The following is a 23,222-nucleotide window of genomic DNA, read 5'->3' on the forward strand; positions in this document are numbered from 1 at the left end:
TATACTTTAAAGTTTGTAAACTGATTGCATGTAAATATGATTGTTGTTGTATAGAGAAATGAACATGGCGATCTCTTGTGGACTTGATATTTCTGACAAAGATTACACAGTTAGGCCTACTGATATTTGTCATGTACTTCCAAAATACCTAGGTTTACAGGGACACCCATGCATAAGCAGAGGATGTTTAGGTAAAGGGTGCTCTTGCTAGCGAGTGTTTTGACTGGATCCCTTTTAGAAAAGTACATCGAGTCCATCCAGATGGATTATGGTGCCACCTGTGCTGACCTCATGAAGATCCGTTCCATCAAGATAGCGTTTGAAAATCTGCAGCAATATTTTGAAGAGGCGGGGATGGACTCAATGTCATGATGGATGTCAAAACTTAAAAATAGCACAATGAGTCCATCTACTCTGATCTGTATGGACTATGCTGTTGCATGACATGGAAATTTACACACGAACCACTAAACTTGCCCCAATCTAGACGACTATTTCCATTTACATTCACGTAAAATTTGATACATATAGGTGTACACAGTCATTTTTCAGAAATGACGACTTATTACGAAACAGTATGCGGCGTAATAAAAGAAAGTAGCGTCAAGTCGGTCGCCCTTCCCATAAAGTATCGATAACTGGGTGCTCTGTGAAGTCGTCAATGATACAGCATAAAATGGTCAAGTGATAATTTTCATGATGCTGGTTTTCAGTACGTTATCAAAGGAATACACAAATGAAGATCAATCTCTAGCACTGCTGTCACTGTTTTGTACAAATTAGGCGCCCGGCAATGTATATATCTTCTGTTTAAAATCAAATCAAAATCTTGCAACTCACCATGTTGTCTGCTTTGTCGGACATGCGCGTGATAGAACTTAGTTATCATTGGCGTGTGGGTGTGACGTCATTTGATGTCAAGGCTGTTACTTTAGCGAGTTTATTACTCATGGTATTCAACAAGTGAAGTGAACAAATTATACATTATATCCGTATATTCTGTAATTACTAATATCCCTAAAATTTAAAACCCTGTTAGTTTAAAAGTTTTTTACAAAACAAAATGCATTAAAGTCAAAGTACAATGGTTTTGGTTCAGTATATAACCCTACTGTGGAGGGAGGTAGTTTGATCGATAAAACTGACCTCAACAAGTGGAACTTCCTCCCACTGGGAATGTGTAACTGAGGGATGAGTCGGTGATTGTGGTGAGGCGTGCGCATTTCAAAGAAGTCTGCTTCTCGTTCACCACACTTGTTATGCATTGTATGCTGTACAGGTGGGAACAAATGGACGCAATTATGTTGTGATCTCTGTGAGTCTGTGTGGCGAAATGCCGAACAAGTTTGTTTATTTGTTGTCAATCTCGTAGACTAGTCGTCTTCGGCATAGGCCCAGGAAGCCGAGGTGCATGTACACCAACAGCCGTGGACTGCTCTTCAACAATTCCGAACTTCAAAATGCCTCCTCCATCTTCACTTTCGACACCCGTTACAAGATTACATTTGAGTGGATTACGGTGGATTGTTACTGTGTTCTCTTTAGGCATTTTGACGATTTGCACTTCGGGTAAGTTGACATAAGAAGCCACATGCATTTATGATTTGATCCATACGTAACCTGGCTACATTAATTTATAACCAAGATTTATCTTTTTAAAGTTTTAGTTTATACTGTAAGTAACAACTAAAGCCATGTTTTGTAAATAATACTTAAGTTAACGTTTAGTTCAGGTAGGATAACATATTTTATTGAAGGTTCATGTAGATCTGCGGTTTAATATGCGAGAAACAAAACATGATACATGATACTATACATGATATAGTACTGTTACAGCACTTACTATAGCTTTTCGTTTTAGATTACATCTTTTTTTTGTGGGGAGGTTGATTTGATGGTGAAAATTTTACACATTTTGCCTATGACTCACTACCAAATCTGTTGATTTTTTTTATTATTATTATTATTTTTTTGTTGATTATTTTATTAAATTTCTTTTTTTTTTTAAATTTTTTTTCACATTATTCAGAAGCAATATTTATTTGAATAAGTTTACCACAGTTTCGCATTTTTAAAAATTTAATACCTTATATTTCTGACAAATTAGCAATATGTTAGAATATGCATGTTCACATCCACAGTTTATGTATAAATCACGTTGAAATATACAGTGTACTAGAATTTGTCTTCAGTTAAAGAAAAATAATGTCTTTGAAGCTTTGATACTGTGCCGTTACTTATCATATGAGTAAGTCTTATTAAATTATGTGATTAAGAGAATTGTATGATCTTCTTTAAATATTATACCTAATAAGCTTCATATATTTAGGTCTCTTAGTTTAGGGAATGTGTGTTTTACACTTTTAATTAAATTTATGTCAAAGATTTCAGGTGCCTGTATATGTTACTGTGTGTAACACTTACAGTGGTGGGTAGGCCTATAAATATATATGACCCTCTGACCGATTATGTTATCACTTGAGGTTGGGCATTCAGTTCAAGGTTCGTTCCTATATACAGTATACTATTTCCATACATTATTGTAGCAACTCCTCTAGTATGTAGACACTTACATGCAGCATCTGTGCAATGACCCGGACTCATTACGGGCTCCAGCATTATTTAAGTGACTTGGCAGGCTCTAGCATAGTACCCTCAGTAGCTTAGTGTCAGATTGCCACCATGAGAGCTACATGTAGCTGGCTTCTGACTGACTACATTTAGTACAGCATACTGAAGTATACATGTGACTGGCCGTAAGTGGGAAGGTCTGCCAGCAACCTGCGGATGGTCGTGGGTTTCCCCCAGGCTGTGCCCGGTTTCCACCCACCATAATGCTGGCCGCCGTCGTATAAGTGAAATATTCTTGAGTACGGCGTAAAACACCAATCAAATAAATAAATAAATATACATGTGACTAATCTATAACCATTCAGATGTGAACATTTTTCAAAGCTGGGATGTTCTTCCCAGTTTATTGAGAGGCTCATAAAATCCTGAAAAGAAGAGAGTGTCATGACTATTGGATTTGTACATTTATTTTTGCATAACTGCAGAAAATGTAACATGCAAGTATATGGCTTACTACTAGCATTATCCATACATGTGTAGCTTTATAATGTTGATTCCTCCCACCATATTTCTGACTGCCATTGTTTAAGTGAATTTATCTTGATTACAGCATAAAACACCTGTCAGATAAATAAATTGATTTTAAAATAGATGCTCTACTCAATAGTTATCTTTACATCAAGGGATCAAACTGCTTGTAAACCATGCATTCAATTCCTGGAGTGCTTTAAAATAATTTCTGGTAAATTAAGTTGAACAAGTTCATTGAATGTGTCTGATCATCTAATATTAAACAATTAAAAATTCGTGGATACCGTACATGATATTCAAAGCACTATTTTAAATGTTAAGAAATGTTATTGACTGTGTTGCTCCAGAAGTTATTTAGTTCCTATAACTGTAACTGGGTTTGATTGCTAGAAACTTTACATTAATAATACACGCAAGATATGGTGCAGATTTGGTATCTTTACATATACCATATTTAATTCACAATTTCATTTTGATTCAGTGTAACAGATGTACCATGAACTAGATTGTGAAGACTATTACATGCATATTATATTTTTATAATGTAGTTCTGGGATGTATATTACATGTATATAACCAAAAATCAGTGCCAATACATGTCAAACATTGTAGAATGTCAGCTTCCTACACACAGTAAACCTGTTGTTATTGACATGTACTCTTAATTTAATTTAATTACTCTTAATTAAATTACAAATTACACATATGTGTTAAGTAGACAGGTATAAACTCTGGACTTCATATGTACATGTATGAATATTGTGCTTATAATTTACTATATACGTGTACTGTACTATATGAAAATTATGCAGTTGATTTATTTGATTTCATTAGTGTTTTACACCGTACTCACGAATATTTCACTTATACGGCGGCGGCCAGGATCATGGTGGGAGGAAACCAGACAGTGTTAATTTGGGAAGCTCTGTACTTTCTTTCTGGTATAGACTCAGGCTGTATAAGTATGCTGTAGAAACATTGCGAGTTCCCTTTTTCATTATTCCCGAACATGTACATGTACACCGATGGTTGATGAGTGAACACCCAGGGTATGGAAGCTCCTGAACAAACCTGTGAATCTCTGTAGAAAATAGACTAGATTGATGGAAGCACACTTTGGCATTCATGACTGGGACAGGAGTTTGTCGGTTTTTTCTGGTACAGTACTGTGCATACAGTATTCTCATCCCCTACCAAATGTTTCCACTGCTCATCATACTTGTACGATCATGCACACGCTCGGCAGTAGTCCATAGCTACGGTTCTGGCCCACAGATATAGGGAAAACGGGAAATGCCTTAGAAAATGAAGGCCTTTCAAGTCATTGAAAAGCTCTTGAATTTCTGAAAACGAAATCAAGTCTGAGATACTGTGATTGTTTGCATAATGTGTTTAGCTTGTCAATTTAACCCGACATTTCCATCACTCAGGGTACCAGAGATGGCACAGTATGCCTAGATTTCTTTGGTTTTGCCTGTTTAGTACGGTAGTGATATTAAATTTGGAGATTCTTTTATGATGCATCTTTATTATTTGACCTTTCCATGACTTCAGCAACTTTGGTACATGCATTAAAAAACAACAAAAGAAAACTTTGAATGTCATCATGGGATATATACAATACATAACAATCAGCCTCACTGTATCTAAATTAACTTTTTCAAAATAGAATTAAATGCATATTTAAATATTTGAATTCTGAGGTGGGTTTTATGAACCATACAATGTATTTACAAGTACAAAACTGTGTGCACAGTGCATGCAGATATACCTTTGCCTTTCATGAAGTTTGATGATGATAAGGCTATATACTTACATGTTCATGTTACAATGTAGTTTACTCTTCAGTTTCATTTATGACAATGAATTTCCTCAATCTTTGCTTGCATTTTATTTGTACCATCTGTATTAAAACCTGGCAGTTAAATATTGGATCTAGTTAAATATTCTTCATCAACGTGGGAAACCTTAATGAAATAAATGTGGAAATATTTTCAAAACATACATATATACGTGTAGACATGACATGCATGCCTTTGGAGGAACATGTACTTAGATACAGGAAAGTCACATTGCATTGTGACCTTGATAGTATGCATGTACCGGTACTTGTATAGTGGAATATGCTGTCAGATGATAATTTGGAATACATGGTGTGATTATCTCCAATTGGTATCATTATAGGGTTGGTACATGTGCCGGGTGCAGTGATTTATCTTGGGTGGTGGGAGGAGGGGGGGAACATTTTACCATCCCATAATAGATGTGATAACTTTCTATACTCGTGTCGACAAGTTTGTTACATTCATCGTGTCCCTCTTTAACTCTCCATTGGGTGGAGCTTCCAAGCATTTCATCTTGAGATGAGGCAGAAAACATGTTATGTACATGTACCTATATTCAGGCGGCACTGTAATTTCATCAACTATGCCTGATACATGTACACTGTGTTCATACTGCGCTTAGGGTAGACTTGAGGCTCCATTCATGGTGTCTTGGGTAACCAATATCAAAGGCTTTGTGTTCATTTTATTGAGAGGACAACGACATCAACTGAAAAGAAGGGCTTACCTTTATAGCTCACAGTGGCCCCTTGTCGCGGCCGACATCATCATGTACATATATACTCTGACATAGGTTGAAGGTTCACATTCATTGTCTGGCACCATCATACTGTAGATACACTTACATAATTCTCAGCTACACATATCATAGTTCAAACTTGCAAATAAACAGAAACAGGTATTACTGAATTTAATATTTGAAGTAAATATCTGTAATTTCTTGGAATTTTTTACCCTGTAATGCAATACTAAGGTGCTGAAAAATCATTTGAAATAATAATAGTTTATTTACTGGTGATGACACATATATACACGTTGTGTACTTTAGTTGGTTTTACTCAGTACTTACATGTAAGAATATTTCAGTCATCAAACAGCATAATGATGGTCAGGTTAAACTATTTTTTAGTGTACAGAGTTTATACACCTGTGTGTACTGCATACATATAGACTTCTGCTACTTTGATGCATTTGGAATAGTCATTCATGGATATGCATATACAGTATATGCATGTAGGTAACCGCATGTAGAGTTCTCATGCACTTACAGGTTGTGGATCCTTCAGGCTATTAAGTTTCTGCCACCATTTGACCATAAACCTGACTGCTCTCATACAGGGTTGTACACTTACACTGTCCATGTGTGAGATATTCCTTTGGTGCCAAAGACCAATCCAAATGCTGTCAACGTGTAACTAGAGGAATCTTAATTTTTGAAATGAATATGTTAATAATTATGGTGTTGAAATTTTGAGCCAGTCAGAAGCAAGCCAAATTAGCTGTAACTGAAAATGTTTACATTTGGGTTTAAAACTGCTTGATTTCTGTTGGTACAATAGTACATAATTCTGTATGAATATGTATGTCTCCTGCATTTTCTTTGGGTCACCATTATTTTTTGCTGAGTCATTTATAGCTTCCATGGCATTCCCGGTATGTGTACATGTAATCAAAGTTTCAGGAAGTGTCCAGGCTTTTCCTGATTGAAGGCTATGAAGACCACTAAAAACCCATGTGGCATGATGCTTATCAGTTCAGACCCAGAGTTCCTGTCAGTGTGGGTAACTCTGAGAGTGACATTTGATCATCAGACAAAATTTGAGCCCAAATTGGTTTTGACACATCCTGGTTGTTGATGGTGGTGTTGATGATGTTAAATGCTGGGATTGTGTGGTTGAAAAGAATCACCAAGTCCTCCTTATCAATTACATTTAGTTCCTTATGACCATTCATGATTAGTGGATCGTTGAGACCTCTTTCTGAGAAACTCAGCTCTTCCAACACAATAAAGGGATCAATGTCATTTTTCTATGCCTTGTCTACACCTGTACAGTACATACTCTAAATACATACACATGTGCATAAATCCAGATTCTACCAGATTCCCCCATCTCTGGTGATTTTAGGGCCTAGCTGACAAGAGGTGTGGAGCATGTACAGTACACACAATACATGATGAGGTATGGGCAGCTTATAAATGGTCTTACAGTCTGTGTGGGGTTCATTGGAGATACTAATATTTATATGATGCCAATGTAAACCTGTGTGACACAGATGGAAAATAGTACCAGTTTCTACACATACACATGTAAAATCTGTGTGACACAGATGGAAAATAGTACCAGTTTCTACACATACACATGTAAAATCTGTGTGACACAGATGGAAAATAGTACCAGTTTCTACACATACACATGTAAAATCTGTGTGACACAGATGGAAAATAGTACCAGTTTCTACAAATACACATGTAAAATCTGTGTGACACAGATGGAAAATAGTACCAGTTTCTACAAATACACATGTAAAATCTGTGTGACACAGATGGAAAAGAGTACCAGTTTCTACACATACACATGTAAAATCTGTGTGACACTGATGGAAAAGAGTACCAGTTTCTACACATACACATGTAAAATCTGTGTTACACAGATGGAAAAGAGTACCAGTTTCTACACACACATGTAAAATCTGTGTGACACAGATGGAAAATAGTACCAGTTTCTACACACACACATGTAAAATCTGTGTGACACAGGTGGAAAAGAGTACCAGTTTCTACACATACACATGTAAAATCTGTGTGACACAGGTGGAAAAGAGTACCAGTTTCTACACATACACATGTAAAATCTGTGTGACACAGATGGAAAAGAGTACCAGCTTCTACACATACACATGTAAAATCTGTGTGACAAAGGTGGCAGAAAGTACCAGTTTCTACACATACACATGTATTTTTGGCCCCTTGTTCTGTCAGGTTTCCTCCCACCTGACCATAATGCTGGCCGATGTACATGCAGTACAGGAGAAATAGTCTTGAGTACTGCGTAAAACACCAATAAAATAAATACAGACATGTACATCCATAAGACAAGCGCCATTTTGCCATAGACCTGTAGTTTAAGTGTACATGTACTTGGAGCACTCTACAGAGTGGGATCATTTCCTCTGAATGTTCCTGCAGCAATACATGTATCTATTGGAAGTGAAATGTTCTTGTTGACTATCATGTCAAACTTCAGCAATCCAAAATATCTAACTTTTTGTGAATAGTTCGCTCTTAAAAACGAACCAATATACAGATACATTGTGCGTGGATGTTATTAAAGTCAATGGAAACATTTTGTGTATTTTAACACAGATGTGGAAGTACAACATGTACAATGTGACTGATTTCAATGACAAAGTCTAACTTTCGCCTATTTCACATTATTGACAATATACATATGTGTAATGTCATAATAAATCTATGCATGATCTGAGCTTTAATATTTATTATTAGTTTTTATTATCCACCAAGTTTTTATTATCCACCAAGTTTGTAGCATTTTTCAAGTGACACATTTTCCTTGATTCTGATTGATTCATTTACCTTTTAGGGCAACTTGAATGACTTAAGGTTTTTTTTTTTGGTGAAGTTTGATTAATTTCTTATCAGACATGGCATGAAGTATCATTTTAAGGACTTAACATGCTTCTTAAAGTGAATTTTTACATACAGTGTACCAAACTTTAGGTGAACTACAGCATTGAAGTCAGGTGAGATACACATACATAAAATGTCACGTATTAACTTACATGTGCCTTTGGGATATACTCTCAGTAAGCCATTGTCAGCATTATGGCAGAAAGGGAGTAATCCTCATCTAGGTTTTCAGTCTTTATTAGAGTGCTTCAGATGAGATCGTCTTTAAACGTTTGGTTTGAGTTACTAAGATGGCCTTACGGAAATGCTTTCATTGTGCTTTTATCCCTACAAGCTTGTATTTTGGGGGGGGGGGGAGGGGGGGGGGGGTCCAGTGAATAATTTCAAAGGCAAAATGTATAATATTTGTTACGAATAAATACCAACACTAAAGTTTTTCTGATAAGAAATTATTCAGTCTTTACAGAAACTCATGGCCCTTTAGTCATGGCGCTTTATTGTCAGAGAGATGAACCAGTCAGAATCAGGCAAAATGTGTAAGTTTAAAAAAAGCTATAACTTCTGATGAGATGAGCATTGGTGTGTGCCCACATGATTCTGAAGAAGTATTCTCTAAGAACTACTGTGTACTAGTGATACACACTGTAGTGGCAGAAGTACCCGTCAACATAATTTGTGTACAAGCAGTACACACATTGTGTAATTCATGTAATACATCAGCAGTGAGGTGTGTGTATATACATGTATGTGTGTACTGCTGATACACACATCATTGTAGATATGCAAATCTGTACACAGTCTTTTTTGGAGAGTAATTTAACCATTGAAATATGTAAATTTTCACGCATGACATGTAACATGTACATGGTGATGCTGTTTGTCATTCACTGTTTCTGTATGTGCATCTTGTACTTTTATAGACATTTTCAGATTGTCTACTCCTGTACAGTTAAAGACTATAGAATGCAATCAGGCTATATGTACTGTACATGTAAAACTTTACACATTTACAGAATTTCTAAGGATTCATTGCGCAGTAGAAGTTGATCATTTGTGATAACGCAAAGAGACAAGAGTCAATAACAGTGCAACATCAACTGTTAAAGTAGAATACGAAATTCTTATTTTTACCTCTAACATCACCTTTGGTCATACATGTACCAGTATTGCTCATGTATACCATAAATGACCATAAATTTTTTGTCCATGACTAACTTGCCCATTTTTCCGGATTATGAGAGTTCTATTTATTTCAGAAAGGTGTTTTGAGGTTTGCTTGGAACATGGGATGATATTCTACTTGAAAACTTTAAATTTCAGTACCCAAAATAATATTTTGTGATATTTATTTGCCTCTAAAAATGCACTGTTGTGGACGAAATTGTAGGTCATTTAGGGTATTTGCAGTTTATATGCAGAAGAAATATGCTGTACAGGTGCTGAACTGTAAACTTTATACAATGTCTGTTATGCAAGTGCATGTAAATGTGGATGTACTGTCAGGTTAGTGGTTGATAGTTTGTTAACAAAGAGAGACAATTCTTGATTGTCTGTTTACGCTTTCTGTGGAGACCTGGGAAGGGCATGGGACAAGGTGTTTGTGTGGTGCCAGTTCTGTTATTACAAAAGCAATCTGAAGGATGTTTTCACCACTCCTTTAACAAAACCTCTTATAAAGCCAACCTATGGGCTCTTCTTTTCACCACATCGACTGCTAACATGGGCCATGTGGGATCTGTAACTTCGCCAAAACTCCAGACATCTCTCGTACTAAATACACACCTATATATACATGTACATATGAGTGCGGATATGCGCACCTTTGCACCATAAAAAGTGGGGCCACCACGATGATGTTACTGTACTGTTCCTACATGTATGATGAACTTCTACGTGGAGGAAGATGCAAGTGCATTTTCTTGCACACTCATGGCCTTGATTACATGCATCTTTCTGAAAATGGTTAACTGGTAAAGGCTTTTTGTGTCCAAAATTCAAGGCTAAATAGACACCCAAAATAAGCCACCAATAGGCCATTAGTTATGGAATAAAGTGACTGTGACAGCAAAATCATTTATTCCATTTTCGACATGGCTTTGTCGTGTTTGTGAATGAGAATGACTTCAGTTAATATGTACTTCGTTATTTCTTATCAGACACCCTCCCATTGGCTAATTGTTAGCTACTTCTCTGTATACTGTACATGTACAATACCAGATTGCTAGTACCATATGAACCATATATTATAATGCATACCACAACATGTTAGTAAATCGTTCATCACAGTGGCACATGTACATGACTGTCTTGATGTTGATCGGATTATTGTATGCTCGTGTATGGATCACATTTATTATGCTCCTTATCTAAGCATGTATCAGTATACATTGTGGATGAAGGATGTTCTTTGCATGGTGCAAAGTAATTAACTTAACTTTTACATCTGACTGGACATGTACATGAAACCTTCTTTGCAAAATTATCCCATGCACTTAGCATCAATTTGTAAATAATTGTATAGAAGATCAGATTTGTGTTGTGTATGTCATGTTACAAAGTTGTTTCCCTGACATTCTTAAATTTGGGAACTAACATGGAAATTGTTGTCTCTGTCCATGTGTAATGACATGCAATTATTCAATTAATGTAATTTCTGTTTGGACATGTAATTATGCTACAGTACAGTGACACGATGCAATTTAATACAGGGTTTAGCTCAGTGTTTACTTAATGTGCACTTACATTTATATAAAAAGGCTGTAGTGCCATAACTGTGTTACACGGACACATACTTGTATGTATATACACTACAAAATTGTAGTGCCATTTGGTCAGTAACTGTGGTACATGTACATGTACGTGTATGTGTAAAAGGCTGTAGTGCCATAACCATGTTGCATGCACAGGTACATGTATGTATATACACTAAGAGATTGTAGTGCCATTTGGTCAATAACTCAGATACATGTGCATGTGCGTGTATGTGTAAAAGACTGTAGTGCCATAACTGTGTTGCATGCACACGTACATGTATGTATATATATATACACTACAAAATTGTAGTGCCATTTGGTCATGTATGACGCGTTGAAGGCTGCAGTACCATGTCTTCAGTATCTATGTTACATGTACATGTGTATTGATTTGTAGGTATACATGTGTGTGTAAGGTCACTAGTGCCATATGAGTTGATCTCTCCAGCATGTAAAAGATGTCAATAGTGCATGAAATGAAATGCTTATCTCTGATGTTTTGAAACATTTCTGTTACTGTTACCCATATTTTAACTATTAGAGCATGTAGAATAAGAACCAGAGATCCAAGAATATAGTTTATTCATCAACCCAGCTTTGGCAAGTACATGATGAAGATTGTCACTTACGATGTACAGATATTTACCAAGAGAGGGAGCTCGATGAAGATGCATCCCATATACATGTATACTGAAGTTGTACTGGTGGTTTGCAAGTGATCTGTTACAAACTTTATTACACCGTGTCAGACATGCATACACGTACATTTGTGTACTGTGTGTGTTCAGTATGTAATTTGTTTTGTCTGTTATTGAGTTTTGTGCCTGATTTTTCACTGGATGATACATGTATCTGCCCAGGACAATGTTGAGCATTATACAGGGTGCGCACAGTTCTTGAAACTCCTTGAAAATGCTTGAAGAAACCAATTTCGTTTTAAAGTACTTGAAAGTCCTTAAAAAAGACAAATACTTTTGGAAACCCCTTGTGAGTCTTAGTTTGCCCTGAACTCAAATATTGTCTGCTGACTGCCGAGTCTGTACATTGGGAGCTCGCTGATAATTCTCCCGTTATCAGGGCTTCCGCTGGAACTCGCCATTGTCGCAAATTTTTTAGAACAGTTTTTTGAAATGGTGATAAAATATTAAATAATGCTTGAAATCATTTTTGTGAAATAACGCATGAGAATTATGGCATTTGGGGGATGCCTTTCATCGCCAATTGTAAAAAAAAAAAAAAAAAAAATTACTGGTATCAAGGGAAATAAATCAAGGTAGAGTCACACCTGTAAATAAAGTTACCTCCCATGAAAAATTTAAACTTTTCCACTTAATAAACTATTTTTTTTGGGATCCGAAGTACATGTAAATTAAATGTTTTAGAATATGTGCCGTTACATAATTGTGTATGCCATCTGGTTTTATCCTGTCAGACTGTGTTTCTCCAATGTACTGATCATAATGTTGCATTTAAACATCCTGAATGTACAAATTAATTTTTAACAAACTTTTCTGATAGAGGAAATTACATTTTACTTGGATTTTACAGATAGGTTGAAAAAAGGATTGATTTTTTTTTTTTTTCAAAAAACAAAAACATGCTACCAAACATTGGTCCATTATTTTGAGGGCAATTGTTCTAAATGTAACGTTTGATAAACTCCAGATATTGCTGGAAGAGACCAAACTGATTCTAGCAGCTACACCAAGGCAGATAAAAACGAATTACAGAAGGAGACCTACAAGAGTCATGGCCGCTAAGGAAGTATGGCTAAAGAAAAATAGTATTTACTACAAAATCTGATGAATGGCTAAAAAAAATACTGACCTTGAGGAAGCCTTGCATAATGATAATATGGCGTTCATCTTTTTTTTTTACTGAGCCAAGGCTGTGTCAAAGAATGTGTCGCATTACAGAGGTGAAGGGCAGATATTTCTTGCAAAAGCAAGTGTACTGTTCAATATACATGCATGCAAATTAATGGATCTATAATTCAGACTTAAAATATACTCTATAATTTGCACCATAGTATGTTTAAACTAGCCTTGAAAATGGCAAAAAACTCCTGGAAAACTCCTTGAATTGCGATTTTCATATACCTGTACGAACCCTGTTACAGTAACTTCACAACCACTGTGTGGTTCACACCATGCAGTGAATCCAAGGTTCAGCACTCCCCCCAGTGAATCATAAATGGTGTATGCAGCTCATAACTTTATATGAGACTTTACTTAAACAGTTAAAAGATTGATGAAATGGCCAGCTTGAGTAGCTACAACACATGTGTACTAGCTGTCTGTAAAATCATTCAGGTGAGTGTGCTTAGAGTACAGTGGCATGCAGGCAAGCGTGGCATACCTTGGGAGCTCCTAATCTAATTATAGAAGACTTTGATTCTATTTGGAGAGTGGGAAAGGCTTTAGGAACACTCAATTAGTGTTGTGGCATACGGGCTTTGCTTGGTGTTTAGAAGTCAGTTCTGTTGAGTCAACTTTGCCTGAGACTGAATGGTAAACTGCCACATACTGTACATACTACAGTTCTTATAGTCACCTGTATTGCACATTGTATAATACTGTACTGTGATTGTGTGTACATTCCAGTGAAACTGTGGCTTTGTTATTCTTAACACTCTGAACAGTTGTGTAGGATTTCATTGATGAACTTTGAGATTCTGAAAATTAATTCATTTTGAGATGAAAATTAATAAAGAGATACGGTCATGTGCATGTGCTCGGTTGTGTTGGAGCGAAATTAAAAGTGGGTGGTGCCCAACTATCAAAGTCTGGACCCCCCCCCAAACCCCCCCCTTCCACCCCCATCCCACCTCCATGCTTTCATGGAAAAAAAAAAAAGGTTAAATGATAGAAATCCAGACCTAGGCCCAGTATCACAACGCAAAATGCTCTAACTTACCGTTTCCCAGTAGGATATTCTGCTTTCTGCACCTGTCTTAGATCAACAGAACACTGAATGGCCAGAATTTGTATAATACTGTCATGGACAAAATTTCAGGTCAAATACTCCTACAGGTAGTCAGTGCATTTACATGTAATTTGTTTGATTTGTTGTTACACGTATGTATGACATGATGCTGTTACATCATTACATTTGTACATGTATTTGGTTCATTTGACAGTAGTGCCAATCCTTATACAGTTTGAGACAAAACCAGTGCCTCTGTGCATGTATCTTATCATGTACATGTACATGCGTGTTGCTTTCCAGCATAGTGCCATACCAAGGAGTGCCTTCGGAAATGAACATCTCCCCCAAGCACACAATGTAGTGACATGAGGCCAATTAGTACTTTGCCGATCCCATTATTCACGTAGTTACAACACTGCTTAATGTGAAGCAAGGAAGTACACAGAGTGCCAAGTGTTTGTGAAGGGGAATGATGTAACTACTCAGCCACACGGGCAGTTTGGTTTAAACGATGGCCAGAGCCTGTTGATATGCAGTATTGTCATGATGGGAAATTCATGCCAGGTCAAATGAAGATTGCTGATATTGAAATGATTTCACATTTTATTTAAATCTGATTACGTGCACCGCTATTACCATTGCGTAAAATTTATTGTAGCAGCATGTCAAACATCATACATTTACGTGGTAACAATATTTGTCATTTGTGTTAAATTGTTTTAAAGCCACCCATGTGCCCCTATTCAGATAAATGCACTAAATACCGGTAGTATTTTTTTCCCCATTAGGGAACAAGACAGAGTCCTCCAGAATTACCCCCCACTTTTGTACATGTAGTCATATACTCAAGCTAAAGATTGTTAGTCACAAAAAAAAAAAAGGTAAAACGGTGGCCAGTTCAGATGTGTTATAGCTACCTCTGTCATGTCAGCCGTTTATCTGGAACCAAAATTTTGTTGCAGATCAAGAGACTATCAATTATTTATAATCATGTAATGATCTTTATGTTGATGTTTAAGAAATTTTTGTTTACCTGTATAACAGATCATTGGAAGAGGTACCTGTAGAACGATGTTACACCTTAGTGAGTTGAAATATAGATTATTTAATATATATACAGTGACATTGATTTGCAATGTTCATGTGAGTTTATATACAGTACTATGAGGGCGATGAGAAGGGTGACAGTTTACAGCTAGAGGGGTCTAACTCTGTACGTGGCTATGTATACATACATGTGACTTTTTGAACAGGATAAAAGCTAGAAACTGTCCCCTAGGTAAATAAGGGTGCAGGGGGATCTTGATTCATTACCACATGCTTTTAGTCACATTTCCTCCCCAATCCTGAGGTCTGCCCACCACAACAATGTGCGAGTGGACAGGCGAGCTGTACATGTATGTAGGTTACTTCCGGACAATTCCCCCTGTAGGCTAACTTGTCTTAAATCCTTACCTACCAATGTTATCTGAGGGATTAACATACATGTACACAAGCATGTAAGGTGCTGTATATAATTATACACCCCAGTATATATCCAGTGTATGGATGTTCAGAGGAAAGTCAAGTTGAAACGGATAGAAAAAAAATTAGCGTCTAAAATCCATACTGATACAACTTATATGTATATATGATTATGATTATGATCTACCTGCAGATGTAATTTATTTATAATACCTTAAATGGAAAATCTTGTATGGTTGACAGCCATAAATTAAAAAGTGCTTTTAAAGGGTAACCCTATGTACAGGTACCAACTAAATATTCATGCTAAAAAAGTTTTTTTTTTCTTCCATAAAATGCAAGTAACTTTTTATTTTCTTTTTGAATTTTTCCTGTAAAACTTGGGATAAAATAAAACAGTTGACAAAATCAGGTCTTAGGGAGAAATTTGTTAATAAATAATCTACAGGATGAATTTCACATGTAATAAATGCTCATAGTGGCCAGTTTTCAGAAACAGAAATAAGGGGATGTTAATTCCTAGCTACCAAAAACTGACAAATTGAGCGAGTTACCCAAAACAAACAACATACATGTACAGTCAAATGATCCATGTCTATTAAGAAAAAAAAAAGATCCTCATGAATTTTTATGTACTGGAGTGATTTAAACTTTTTTTTTTTTTTAAGATGTATGTACTTGATACTGTACATGTCTGTCCATTACACACAGGAACATGTAATAATAGAATCTTATTACAATGTACAACAATTTGGACATGTTACAGTTTTGTGTGTCACATTTACATACAGGTACATGAGCTCAGAAGCACACCCAGAATTGATGTGCATGACCTAATTACACATTGACCCAGTTCTACATGTGCCATTAAACCACAATCGAGGCCAGTTCATCACTCATTGCTTAAGGAATGTTAGTGTATAGCAAAAATAATTTTTTTTTTATTCTTGATTTTTTGGTAAAATTTATCTTTCATGTTGACGTGTTCATAAGATGATGTATTTTTCTTATTATTTTATAGGTATAAGTAAATGTATATTATTTGACTGGATAACTTTGGAGGCGATGGGGTTGGGGGGAGGAATGTTCAGGCTGTACCAGGCTTTCTCAACTGATTTTACAGAGTGAAAATTTTAGTGTTACATGTATTTAATCGGATATGGTTTTATTACAAATGGTGGGGTTTTGTAGCTGTACATTTCATGCCCTCTGACTCTCCTGTTTTGTGTTAAATCAGCAGGTGAGATCAAAGCTCCAAGATTCTGCGAAGACCTGCGGGCAGAGGAGAGTAATCAGACCGCACAGGTGCTACCTGATGGATCCCTGCTTATTAATGAAGGGGACAATCTTACCCTGACCTGCTGTGGGGACTATCCTATAGAGTGGACGGCTGATATCGTACCTGAGGTATAGTGCATAGTATTAAAAATTGATCTGCAATGCGTTCAATTTTTTACAAAAATTGTTATCAAGCTTCCTCTGTTATTGTTTATTTAGATTGTGGAAAATAATTCACCATGTACATGTACTTTTAATTTCAAATGTTTATTCCCAACATTCATTTTTACAGCAGTGTAACAGTTTTTATGTGATCATTGGCAATCAGATGAATGAACCAGGGTTACTTTGACATCACAAATTACGTTCTAAACTCCAGCTGGTATAAACCTTTGTGTTCTCAGCAAAATCAGGTTAATTAATGAAAATTAACAACCAGCTTCTGTGTACATTTCGACCAAAAAAAAAAAAAGGCAGCCGTTTGAAATTCAAAAATAATGTGGCTTTATACCAGCAGAACAAGGCTGAGTCGTTAAGGTGAATATACAAGTACATGCCTTTGTAAAACAAGATGGGAGTTTAATTCCATTCTCGGACAGGGAAGTTTTGAGATTCTCCTAACTGTTGCCACTGTTCTTAAGGTCTTGGCAGTAACAAGCTGGCAACATTGCTTTCTTTAGTGGAGTGAGTACATGTAGCTTAATTGTAAGAAGTTTGGTGCAGGCCAGTTGCCGTCCATGAATACATGACCTACATGTTTATGTATGTACCTGTGGGTTAAGCAAGGGAAAGTTTGCCAGCAACACACCAAAAACTAGAGGTTTGCACTAAACACTGGTTTCCTGCACCAGTAAAAACTGCACCATAACTAAAAACATATAGTCCTGTTTGTTGGGTAAAAGCACTGACTTCTTCATTTTTTTGAGATGCTACATTTGTACATATATATAATTGGCATGGCAACCTGCCAGTCCGTTATGATAGGGTTTTGTAAGGAAAGATAAAGAGCTGACATAAAGTGCTGCAATTAGTTGTTTGCTACCTCAAATTTTTATTTTTACCAACTTTCAAACAAGGAGTTATGGTCTTAAACCGTCAGTTTAATAAAATAGAAAAACACAACGCATTGTTAAACTATATGTAACTAAGTCTCAGTCATCTTAATTCTCTACTTTTTTTTGATGAAGTTTGGATGCCTGTTATAAAATCAAGAATAGCTTGTGCTTGACCCGGATAATAAAATTATACACACTGTACATTTACATCTCTCACATTGACGCACAAGAATGTGTACATAATTAAATATTGTCAAGAAAGCTTCTCACGTGAACTCACAAGGTTCTACTGCTTTCACAGCACTTGATGCTTTAATGTGCATATCCTCTGGTACTGCAGATGCATGTGTTTAACCTTAAACATGTACAAAGTCAGTTGGATGGGATCTGAGCCATATTGCAGTACTGTGTCAGTGCTGGCAATCCAAACACATGTGGGAATATGAACAGGCTCCACCCTCATTAAACAATTAGGAGGATTTCCCATGACTGTCTGATCCTTTATATTGGCAGCGTTTACGGAGCACATACACACAGTCCTGAACGCATGTACATGTATATCCTATTAAGCTTATTGCCTAACAACGCGTATATGTATGCACCACACAATCTACGCCGTACGCAGCTGACAGCTTTTAATTGGTTTTAAGCACATCCCTAGATTCCATGTTGCAAATTCCAGACTAATTACCATCATTATTTTTATTTCGTGCTTAATATACCGGGGCGAACAGAAACTTGAGCACCCTGTCATTAAAAATGTGTACGCCAGGCCAAACCTGACTGACTCTATAACACATAGCTTAAAGTTCAAAGTTTTTGCTGGAATTTTCCCCCATGTTAATTTCTTTAAAATCTTGATCTCTTTCATCAGTCAGAATCAAAAAAGAAAAATATTCCATACCAACTGACCCTACAAACAGATTATTTGTTTAAGGATAGTCTCATACGGTGTTTCTACTTAAACCCATGAAACCATGATACCCATTGTAATGTTGTAGCCAGCCTATGTTTGGTCAGCTAAATAAACCATACAAATTTGGACAGTGTATAATTTGCTCTATAATTGCCAGGGGTAATTTATTTATCCCCCCTTGAGTTTGGAATGTCAGTGTGCAAAAATGAATCTAGCTGTGAATGGCATCATCATAAAAACTGTTACATTGTTTTAAACTTGATGGTGATGACTAAGACTCCACGAAGTTCTAAAAAACAAAGAGATAAGCAATGTATATTAAATTTCTGTACAAGATTCTCAGTTGTAAAGATTGTATTAAAAAAGACTTCAAAGAAAACTTTCACAATCGTACACAATATCAGGAGAAGTCTGACACCATTTTTATGAAAATTGAAAGCATTGTACTCAGTTTCTTATAAAACAAATTGAACAAATTAGTCACTGTTGTACACACATGTATAAATGGTGCATGTGTAGTAAACCAAACATGAACAGTTTAAGTATATTTATAGTTACAAAAGGGTTCACCATTTTAATTGTATGTACATCATGGAAGTTCTAAAAGAATATTTCATCAGATTGAGAACGTACATGTACCTTTTTAGCATCAAGTTAGTCACTTTGTTCTAATAATTAATATATATATATATCTTTCACTTTTTATTTCTTTCAGCTGGACCCCAATGACCCAAATCTCCTTGTCTCCCACCATAACATTTCGACGTCCCGGGGCTATAAGTATTATTCCACATTATTCTATCATGACGTGGCTTTTGACCATACAGGCCGATACTGGTGTCATTATGTCAACAACACGGCCTTCAACGACAGTGTGTACATTTACTCCTATGGTGAGTGGCCTATCCAGGTATTCATGCAAACATGTCTATGCTTTTGCAGAAATAGGAGATCCAGTAACAATGTTAAAATGCAATACACCTGTATTTAAATGTGGCACTTTAGATGCTGAGTGAAATTTTTGCGGTGTAACATGTGTATTTTTTGGACTTGTGGGCAATAAGACGTATTCCAACATTAAGAGCTGTCTTTAAGAGTCAGGAAAACTTTTTACAATGTCAGAGGTCATGTATCGTGAAAGAAATACACTGCACCTAATGTACACATGTACACTGTATAACTAATAATGTATCTAAAGGGTACCCCACCCAAAGGGTATCCCACCCAAAGGGTATCCCACCAAAAGGATACCTATTTACTTTTTATATTGAGGGATAACTGAAATATTGCAGTTCAGAGTAATCAAAACACTGTCATTATCGAATTTAACCAATCAGTCGGGAGGTTTTTCATCTGTTTCTGCTTTGATGTCAAGCAATCCCGGTATGGCTGTTTTTTTTCGCCATAATAGACTGAATGAGCGTGGTTACAAGCAACATCAGCTGGTTTCTCTAATATTGTCTATCCCAAATTTCGAGAGTGAAAATTGATTTTTGGATTATGAGCATGTTAGAAAGAAACAGCTTTGACCGTTTAGGTCTTTTTCAACCCCTTGCCCAAAATAACTAAAGGTGTAAATTATTTGTTGTGTTTCCTTTTAAACAGCAAAAACAACAATCAGATAAATAAATCTTTCTTGTTAACATTGACTACATGCATTTGATTCGTAAGAGCCCACCATAGAATTCAAGCACTTAAAATGTATTTAACTGTTTAAAACAATCTAAAAAATGAAATGAAATTATTTGTATACATAGTTTTCATGAAGAACCTTAATTACCTTATTAGCTTTCTTTCACTTCTTGTTTCAGATCCTATAAAACTGATGGCAATGACGCCGGCAGAGGCACTTTTCCATCTGCCTGTAATCACTGTACATCAGAACAGGCCAGCTGTAGTCCCTTGTCGCGTCACGCACCCCAATGTTAGTATTGTCCTGAGGAAGCCCAAACATCCCAATTTTCAAGACGTTCAACTCGGCACAGATGTGTTGTATGATCCCCAGAAGGGCTTCACTCTGCTCTATCCAAACAAATTTTTTCATGGGTCTTTCAATTGCGTGGCTGAATACAGAGAAAAAACTGAGTCCAAGGTGATAGTTTTGTACTACATAGGTAAGTAAATTGATGTATATGAACAATGTATTCATTTATAGATTTTTACCCGTGGGCTATTATTAGCCTTGGGGTATTGTCATTGCAGTCAGCATCTGTACACCAGTCTATGTTTTGGTTAACAGTCTTAACTACTGCACAGTTTTCTCCAAGTTCACCAAACTTACAACACACTTCAACACCCTATGTTTTTTTTTTTTTTTTTTTTTTTTGATTGGTGCTTTACGCTGTACTCAAGAATATTTCACTTATAGGACGGCTGCCAGCATAATGGTGGGTGGAAGCTGGGCAGAGCCCTGGGAAAACACCCTATGTTACTGGCAAGAATCCAGTGGATTTTTAGCAACCAAGATCTGTTTTTTCAGTGTCATTGGGGTCACAAATTTAAATTTTATCAAAAGCTTGTTAACATGATATCTCTTGAAATATTTAACCAAAATTTACCTAAGAATGTAGGTGACTTATTAATTTTAAGCATTCGTGTGTCTGCCTAGCCATCAATCTTTTCATCCATCCGTTCATTTCCCAGTACTGTAATTCGTCAACCTTTTCGCACATTTGAAGGGTGTTTATTCAAGCATATTCTGAAGGCTTTATCCTGACCGATAAAATTGTACTTTTTGTGTTTTGTCTCCAAAATCGAATTAAAGGTGTACGTAAATTGCACTGAAAGTTGCCCTTTCATATGTGAAAAGTTTGAGGAATTAGGGCAAATACTCTGTTTCATAAACAGTCTAACTTAAGTTCACCAAACCTATACCCCAGTTTTATACACTTTTGTTGTATCCCCTGCCACAAGAAGAAACAGTGCACATACATGTATAAGTACACACACCTGATAACTCCTCTTCGTTTTAAGATGTAAAGCCCTAAGCATCCATACATAAGCATACATATATATCCCTCTGTCTCTTGAACAGTTCAACCCAAGTTCACTCAACTCACAATGCCACAAGAAGATTCAGCATATGTACATACACCTATGATGACACCTCAGCGTCATATGACAGGAAAATTGTTAAATATGACATTAAACCCCAATATATATTTAGGCAATATCTATTGATATATTTTGTTGACTTTGATATAACATTGTCATGCCAGTTAATAATTCACCTTTTCCATGTTTCTTCGACTTCTGTTTGGTTAATATATGTGTATTTTCTGTTGTGATGGCAGCCAGCACCAGCCCGCCCACTCCTTCTCTGGAAGCTAGTGATACGGATGTGTTCGAAGGGAAGAGTTTTAACCTCACATGTAGAGTCACGCTGTACCAACTTGCTGTTGTTAGGTTTGAGTACGATGCCCAAGAGGTATGTGCTGTCTACAACACCGTTCTACAGATTGTTTTCCTGAAAAGTTTTAACAATAACAATATAAATGTGTGTCATAGAGATGTTATTTATTGAGAGTTTAGTAGCGGTGTTTCGAGTTCGAGCTCTTTTATCATGGAAGGTAAAAAAGTTCCTACTGTACCATGTGACATGTCAAAAATGTTGTGGAACTGCTTTTGATTATGTTTACTTTAACATGGGCATCTTGAAAAAAGTTCACAAAACGAACAATGGAGAAACGTGAGAAATTGAACATGAAGAAGTTCCCAGAGGATAGAGGTACCATTTATGCCTCCAGAACACAGCAAGACTAATGATTGGTAAATTATTGCCAACAACATGTGCCTAACATTTTTAACAATTTCACCTTTACTGACTAAAGAGTTCTATCTCAAAACTCCCCAATTGTCAGCATACATTTTCATGTACCTGACATATCAGCTTCTCACCAGCTACACAGGAACTGCTTAATTGTCCAACTACTCTGGCAACCTTAAAGCTCATGGCTCACTTGCCAGCAGCCCTCTTAAAGTTAAGAGCACATAACTACCAGGGAGACGTAATGCCTACAGTGCTGGTTGCCGTGGTTAAGTATGCTCTTAACATTAAAAGACCTTTGTGCAAGTGATCCCTGGCTCTGACCTTACCTTTTTATCTGTCAGTTTATCGCCAGTGCTATGTTGATTGGTTATTTCTTAGGCCGTACATGGGAATGTCTTCCAGCAACGTGAGAACTGTTGTGTGTTTCTCCCGTGTTCTGCCAGGTTTCCTCCCACCATAATGCT

General features: G+C 36.4%; 2 protein-coding genes across 2 annotated transcripts in view; one reads left to right on the top strand and one right to left on the bottom strand.

Moving 5' to 3' along the window:
* The window catches only part of LOC135472910 (proteasome maturation protein-like), a 14,950-nt gene extending 14,074 nt beyond the window's left edge, over nucleotides 1-876 (bottom strand). Inside the window, exon 1 of the mRNA XM_064752639.1 lies at nucleotides 841-876. Within this exon, the coding sequence (XP_064608709.1) occupies nucleotides 841-864 (24 nt within the window). The 5' untranslated portion in view covers nucleotides 865-876. The remainder of the gene's footprint in view (nucleotides 1-840) is intronic.
* Nucleotides 877-1,248: 372 nt separating this feature from the next.
* The window catches only part of LOC135472860 (vascular endothelial growth factor receptor kdr-like), a 47,902-nt gene continuing 25,928 nt past the window's right edge, over nucleotides 1,249-23,222 (top strand). Inside the window, exons 1-5 of the mRNA XM_064752566.1 lie at nucleotides 1,249-1,569; nucleotides 16,978-17,147; nucleotides 19,705-19,882; nucleotides 20,801-21,103; nucleotides 22,283-22,416. Of these exons, the coding sequence (XP_064608636.1) occupies nucleotides 1,461-1,569; nucleotides 16,978-17,147; nucleotides 19,705-19,882; nucleotides 20,801-21,103; nucleotides 22,283-22,416 (894 nt within the window). The 5' untranslated portion in view covers nucleotides 1,249-1,460. The remainder of the gene's footprint in view (nucleotides 1,570-16,977; nucleotides 17,148-19,704; nucleotides 19,883-20,800; nucleotides 21,104-22,282; nucleotides 22,417-23,222) is intronic.

The sequence above is a fragment of the Liolophura sinensis genome, chromosome 8 (assembly GCF_032854445.1).
Source record: "Liolophura sinensis isolate JHLJ2023 chromosome 8, CUHK_Ljap_v2, whole genome shotgun sequence".
NCBI lineage: Eukaryota > Metazoa > Mollusca > Polyplacophora > Chitonida > Chitonidae > Liolophura > Liolophura sinensis.